Here is a 7,120-nt window from a genome sequence, read left to right as displayed (position 1 = left end):
GATGGGTATAAATTTGTCCTGCTCTCCCCTGAAATCAGCAAATTCGTTGGTCTTACAGAAGAAGAAGCATGCTTTGTATAGTTTCCAGTTTTCCTTGTTCGTTGGTCTTACTACAGAAGAAGAAGCATGCTTTATATAGTTTCCAGTTTTCCTTCTCTACAAATGTAATTACTCCTCCTTTGTATGTAAGCTTTTTTAATAAATAGCATTTCTCCATAGCTGCTCATTTTTTGGCATTCAAAAATAAATTTTTAATAAGATATCGTATTTAAATTATTTCTTTGCCTTTTCACCAGCAAACATTTGCCTTTTCACCACCAAACGTTTAGGGCGCATATTATGATTAAGAAAACGTCTACTTATCTCTTTGAATATTCTTTAAAATTCCAGACTTTATTTTGTTGAACATTTTTTGGCTAACAAAAAACGAAAGCAATAAATAAAATAAATAATTATCTTATTGCTTTGCTTGCATCCTTAGAATCGAGTTTTATAGAAAGGTATTGGCCTTAGTACATCTTTAGTTTTTTCTCAAAAACTAAAGAAGCACCAACAAAAAAAAAAATAATCATTTGCGAAGAGTGAGTAAGTACCAACCAAAAAAGAAATGGTATTATTAACTCATTGTAGGTCGTATAATTTATGGAGGGTTCAAAAATTTTCTGCAATTCCGTAGGCCTTATAGACCCCGGTCGTGGAGTTTGTCCGACGTGGCCGCCTCCGGTGCTCGGCCCTCTATATATATTACGAGCTCTCTGCACACCCACACCCGCACCCACACACACACACACACACACACACACACACACAAAAAGCAAAGAAACGATTAGCAGCAGAAGGCGGCGCGGTGGCGAGGATGTTGAAAACGCTTCCGTTGGAAAACTTACGCCCTTGCAAATTCAGCGTCAACACCAACGACGCGCATGCCACCATCAGAAAGAGAAGCCCTGCTTTTGCTCGACCCAACTCCGACTCCCTCAGCCTGCAGGAGCACCAACAGCAGCAGCGGCGGCGCTCCTTCATGGCCTCCGCCTCCGCCCCTGCGACCGCTTGGGAAGCCGCTTCTGTAAGTCTGAATAGGCCATCTTATTCAGGGGAACTACCCCCTTCCACCACACACACACACACGCGCACACAGAGGGATGCCAAAAAAGGATTTTGTAGAGGTTCTCTTCACGGTCTGCTTTTTTTCTTGGTTCATGCGTGTGCTAAATTTTGGCAAAAACTTGTTGATCGGAGCGGAGCCATGACAAACAAAACTCAGGGCATCTAAACTGCCCCGCCCCTGCAGGCCTTCGTTAGATCACATGTGCATCCGTTTGTATCTGTGGTAGAGGGATCCTCTCTTCTTGCCATGCAGCTCACATCTGTTTCTTGCTCCTCCCATGTAGCTGGAGCCGCCTTTTCTAAGGAGTCTCTTAGCAGCCATTGTGAAGCCTTATCTGGAGAAGAACCCCACTGCTGTGGCTGCCATGGATCTCATACAAGCACAGGATGCAGGCCCCATTTGCTTTGATCATTTCGCTTTTCGTACCTTAGGGGTAAAGTTTTCCGACTTAACCCACCTTCTTGTCTTCTTTTTGCCCATAAATTTGGAGTCTTGATTTATTCAAGGTTAATTTAGATTGACGGCTGTGGCATCGACTCCATTGCTCAAGTATTTTTGGATATGGGCTACGAAACCCGGGACGAATTGCGATTCCCAGCAAAGAAGTTAAGGGCCTTGTGGTTCTCCCCTCCAGATTGGTCTCTTGATTCCAAAGGCAAGGAATTCAATGGGCCTCTCCCCAGGATTTTCATTTCAGAGTTGCTTGTAGAGAAGCTGTCTTCTGATGCTCAGGTATGATCTAAAAGATTTTGATTCATTCTTGTCTTGTCCAACTGTCGACGTTAAGGCTATTGACATGTTACCAGCATGTACATGTATGCAGGCTGTCATTGCCAAGTACATACAATCTGGTGCACAATTTTCCAAGCATGCAGCCGTTGCGAGTGTGCTAAATAGTCTCACTTGGCCAACGCCTTCGTTGGAAGACTATCAAATTCTGGCAAGGTGCATAATCTGCTCAGAAATCACCTCTATTCCATTTCTTCAATGGGCACTTTTATTCCTCTTGTGGTAGTTGATTGAGCTTTTTGACATTTATTACAGGGAAAGCGAGTATGCAGCTTGGACCCTTGTAAATGGCTATGCCTTGAATCATCTCACCGTTTCTGTGCACCGGTTAAGCTCAGACATTAGAAAGATTTCCAGGTTGAATCAGCTTTTACAAGACAATGGGATAAAATTGAACTCAGAAGGAGGCGTTTTGAAAGGTTCGGGTGACTTTTCAAAAAGAACTGTTGTAAAATCATTATGGCTGAGTCTACCCTGCATCTTGGGAGGTTTGACAGAAACTTAGTATGAAGGGCTTTGTGTGAATATATGCTCTTATGTGTGTGTGTGTGTGTGTGTGTGTGTGTGTGGAGTGCGTGTGTGAGAGCATATCTTGATACAGAGTTCTACACCCACTATTGGGCACTGATGACGTTAGTGGGGATGTCGTAGTATCTAGTCCATACTATGCATAATGCAGTTGATAGTTATATAGTCTTGTGGGTTGACTACCATGAGTATATAACATGCACGTTCCTAAAAGGTGAATTTGGGCATGTTCTTGGATTCATCTAGGTGTATATATATATATATGTAAAATCAATTGGTTGTATGGAGGATCATAAAACATAGATCATGAATGTTGTATTTTGTCCTTGTTTGACAGTGAGTCCTGATGGAGGCCTACTACAAAGCTCCACAGTTGCAGACTCTGTGTTGTTCTGTTTTTCTGGGGATGAGAATAGGACTGTTCCTGCATCCTATATAGAGTTTGCAGAACGGTTGGTACTTCTGGAATATGCTGGTCTTCCAGCCTCTGAGGTATCTAAAAGAATAGAAGATCGTGTTGTTTTTCTTTTTGCTCACATAGAGGTTTAGCAATTGGTGCTTTGTTGATTAGTTTCTGAATCCTTATACTTTGCAGATTCGGGAGTGGCATAGGAGGGATGGCTTTGAAGTCGGGAATGCTGATAAGATATTTGAGAGCACCTCATCTGATCAAACTGGGGTCAAATGAGTCTAATTGGTCCTTATTACTACCTTAAGATAGTTTAGTGATGTAGATGCTGTAATCATGCAAACATTAGATGCTTCAGACCCTTAAGACTAGTGTACATTATCAGCTATTTGGCAGGAGGTTTGGAACAATGAATGAGTTACAAAGTCTACTCACATCTGAAACTTTGGTATTTTTGTTCGCTTCAAATTGCTTCAAGTCCATGTTTTTTGATGCCAAAAAAGGAGTTTTAGGTTACAGTTTTGTAGTCTTGTAGAATTTTGTTTACAGGGGATGCCATGACATGCAGTCTATGCTAAGCATGATGGAGTTGATGATTTGAGGCTTTGTGAGTAGACTCTCATGATTGCACTTTGGTTTTTGTATAAGTTGGGACTTTCCATTGGTATATACAGTTTGTAGGCTTTTCAATTTCTGTTTGAACTGTCATGGACAATGTGGGAAGGCATCCAACAAGTTGTTTTAATCCTTCATAGATGTGTGGGGACATTCCCTCACCCCCTTAAGACAGCCGTCTGTTGCTATGAAATTGGAGTGTCAATGTGAGGACACGCTCACTTTCCTAAATGAGGGTCATCACGTTGACAAGCCATCTAGAGGTTTGAGATTTACCCTAATCCATTGTTGCTTGTCCCAAGGTGAATTGTGTGAAGCATGCATATGTTGTACATTGTTAACCACTCTACAAGTTAACATGGTTTCACCTGCCGACCTATTGCAAGGCGCTTTGCCATCATACCCGGGCATATATCCTTTGTAAGATTGTGTTGGAACGTATAAAGCGACCTTACCATTTAATGTCAAAGAGGAAAAGTCTATGGACTCCATCACACTTGCTTAAGACTAGTAATAAATGCCGGACCGTTTTTAAGTGCGAACTAGTCACTTGTATATAAGTCATTTTTGACAATAAACAATACACAATTATTACCTTTGCAATAGAAAATACTTGTGAGCTCTCCTTCTCTACTCTTGCTTACTTGTGCACAATTGAATCTTATAGGTTTGATGGATGCTCGCTAAATAGGATTGGTTGTAGGTTTTTTGCTTGTATTAGCTACCTTTTCTTCCTTCACCTTTGTGAGAGAGCGCAATTGTAAAGAATTGTCTCTATTCGTCTCTATCTAGGTCAAAAGAGTTATCCCTTCACCTTATTGGCAAGGAGTATTCCGGTGTGACGATGGAGTGAGGATGTGATGGATGAGCTAACACATCCACATATGGAAGTTGTAATTGTGGCTTTAAAGCAAGGCTTGATGATACATGTGTTAGTAAGGTTAAGATAAGCTCTTGGTTTGAACATATTTAGTGCTGTTGATAAGGACTAGTCTAGGGCTTAGCTCTATTCATTTGTCTATTCCAGGCTATTAGGATTGCTCAATATTGCTCAGTGTTAATAAGGAGGTCACACTCCAGATATGATTTTGGAGTCTTGGATATGTTTAGGTAGTTTTTTATTTTGTATTGAAGCTTGTTGTATTAGGGCAATCTATTTTCATCACTTGAAAATGGAAAACCTTGGTTTCTTGGTGATTTACATGATTTTGATGGTTTGATCTTATTGCATTGAGATAGGAATAACCTAGCTATTGTGATTAGGAGTGGAATTCACTTCGAAAATATAAGCATTAAGCTTCATATCAGGTGTGGATAAGAGTGGGATAGTTAATTTTGGTTCGTGCATTTTATCATTTTTTACGCATTGAAGTCGATAGCTTAGAAGCATTCAAAACTAATAAAAAATAATTTTAAAAAACTTAACACTTGTATAACTATCATTAATTAAGATGAGGGCCTTTTGCTAGGCTCATGTCTCTAGACTTATATTTATATGCTCACGTCTCTAGACTTATATTTATATGCTCACGTATACTCGTTCATGTCTACAGGCTCACGTGTCCAAGTTACTGTATTCAAGTTCACGTCTATAAGCTTAAATATTCAGAGTGATGCTTGTAGGTTAAATGCTTTTCTTTTAGGAATGCTTAGGATAGCGTTTAAAATAGGAAGGGAGTTGCAACAAACATAGCATCTAGAGGCTCAGAGTTAGGCAAAACCAAGTCAATCCACATCTCAAGACATTAGGGGGCATTTGAGCATAAAAAGGGTCTTGTAAGAATCTCTAATTTTAAGGAACTATGACTAATTTTTTTGAGGTTTAAGGAGACAAAGTCATAATGAAGCGTACTTTTGATCCTAAAAGTAGGGGATCTCTCTAGTTTTCCCTCTCTAGGATTTTCACTCTAGGATTCTCTTTCTAGTCACAAACTCTTGAAACATCATCAATCTCGTCCATATAGGGGTCCCAAAGATATTTTTTCTTACAATTCAAAATAATTGACTCAAAATAATTTAATGCACTTTCATTGCGTTTTGTAATTTCTCTCTAAATTTTATAACAGTTATTAAAAGACAATCTCGTTTAATACACTTTCATTGCGTTTTTGAAGTTCCCACAAATTCTAAATCAACAATCATTAAAAGACAAGGAAAACTTACGTTTTTTTAATTTTTTTCACTTTTAAATGCATAAAACATAAAAAGTTTAATTTAAATTTAAACTTTCGGATAGGCTAGGAATTTAAAATTTATATTTTATAGCAAACCTACCTAAAAACTGTTTTCTTCATTGATTACTATCACATCTCCTCTCTGTCCGACTCAACAACTAAAAGATTCTCTCTCTCTCTCTCTCTCTCTCTCTCCTTCCCAAGTCCTTCTCTCATTGCAGTAGGTCTCTCTTTCAAGCTTCTCTTTGGGATCCAAGCTACCTACCATCTTCCATTGTGTCTACTATGGCACTCCACGGATATAACAAACACCTCAAATTCATCACGAGTAAGGAAGGTAGACTTGCATATTCGCATCTTGAATGAATATTCACCTATCAAAAAAGAACATCTAAACACACAGGAGAAGCAAGAAAGAAGACAATAGGGTCATTGTAATGTGGATCTTTGGGTTGATGGGTATTTATATCCTAATGATCCTTCTTCAAATTTCTCTCCACCTTTCACAAACCTACCCTCATTCATTCATTATAATTTTAAGTAACTTTTATATCTCTTTTGCAAAGTAGTTGAAAAAGTCTATGAAAAAGCAAAGCTTATTTAATTTTGTTTGTCATGCAAGGTGACAAAGTTATCTTTGTGTTGAAAATGGATGAGTGTCAGATTGTGAAAGCAAAGAGGATAGAGCGAATGAGTATCACACTCATGAATGAGACTATGGCATATGTAAAAAGTTCAGTTATCATCTTCTCTCAGTGAAGACACATTTGAGAGGAATACTAAGATCAACCAAACTCCTGATAGGGAGAGGATTTGCAAGCTAGACTTTCCCTCATATAGTGTCCAATCTGAGAGAGAGATATGGTGGCTTGGGGCATTTGAAGTACCAAAATAGACACATGAAGTTCTCGCTTGGGTTTTCATAGGATACCCTGGATTACCACTGTCATCAAAGCACCGATTCAAGGAGAAAAACTTGAGGTAGAGAGCAAGGGAACTTATATAGTAGATTGGCATTTGGGGGGTGATCTAAAGACAATAAAGTGCTTGCTTGGGTGTCCAGAAGGTGCTAACACCCCAAATCCTTGTCCGTGGTGCATGAGAATGGTGATGGAAAATAAACAAAAGTCGAGAAAGAAGAGGATGCTTGAGAATCAAGATATTGAGGATGACCCCATGGATGATGATGCTGGCAATTAGGTTGGAGGTGTCTTGTCTGCCAACATGCTAGCTGTGCCAAATAAGCATTTGAGAGACCCAGAATGGAATCCTATAATTTCATTTGGACTGAAGAATGCCCATTTCTATACACTGCATGCATTCATGTGTGTGTTTGACCATTTGCTCAAGTCACATAGATTTTGCATTTACCATGCAAGGCAAAGAGAACGACAAGAAGAAGCTCTTCATAAAGTAGAGAAACTACTCAACTCAATTGGGTGCCATGTGGTGGCAATGTGCAGATTACTGTTAATAAAAAGACCTCTGGCATGAATC

At 39.3% G+C, this 7,120-nt stretch overlaps 1 protein-coding gene across 2 annotated transcripts; it reads left to right on the top strand.

The window, feature by feature from the left end:
• Nucleotides 1-760: 760 nt before the first annotated feature.
• On the top strand, nucleotides 761-3,268 carry LOC147636515 (2-oxoadipate dioxygenase/decarboxylase, chloroplastic/amyloplastic-like). Of its 2 annotated transcripts, none has more exons than XM_086801980.1 (7): nucleotides 761-1,066; nucleotides 1,392-1,541; nucleotides 1,625-1,840; nucleotides 1,932-2,053; nucleotides 2,153-2,316; nucleotides 2,763-2,917; nucleotides 2,997-3,268. In XM_086801980.1, the coding sequence occupies exons 1-7, from the start codon at nucleotides 857-859 to the stop codon at nucleotides 3,111-3,113; spliced, it is 1,134 nt and encodes a 377-aa protein (XP_086658106.1). In that variant the 5' UTR covers nucleotides 761-856; the 3' UTR covers nucleotides 3,114-3,268. The 2 variants fall into 2 exon arrangements, with proteins under 2 accessions (XP_086658106.1, XP_086658105.1); XM_086801979.1 differs by having other exon boundaries at nucleotides 765-1,066; nucleotides 3,021-3,268.
• The last annotated feature ends 3,852 nt before the right edge of the window (nucleotides 3,269-7,120 follow it).

This window comes from Cibotium barometz, chromosome 8, assembly GCF_041138505.1.
Source record: "Cibotium barometz isolate CiBa-2024 chromosome 8, ASM4113850v1, whole genome shotgun sequence".
NCBI lineage: Eukaryota > Viridiplantae > Streptophyta > Polypodiopsida > Cyatheales > Cibotiaceae > Cibotium > Cibotium barometz.
The sequence above is the reverse complement of the archived record's forward strand: the minus strand, read 5'-3'. Positions and strand labels throughout refer to the sequence as shown.

Excerpts from the sequence above, each read along its gene's own strand:
- LOC147636515 (XM_086801980.1), top strand. The coding sequence starts at position 857 with ATGTTGAAAACGCTTCCGTTGGAAAACTTACGCCCTTGCAAATTCAGC. Across the intron at positions 1,067-1,391 it reads CCGCTTGGGAAGCCGCTTCT|CTGGAGCCGCCTTTTCTAAG; the intron begins GTAAGTCTGAAT and ends CCTCCCATGTAG. Across the intron at positions 2,054-2,152 it reads GACTATCAAATTCTGGCAAG|GGAAAGCGAGTATGCAGCTT; the intron begins GTGCATAATCTG and ends CATTTATTACAG.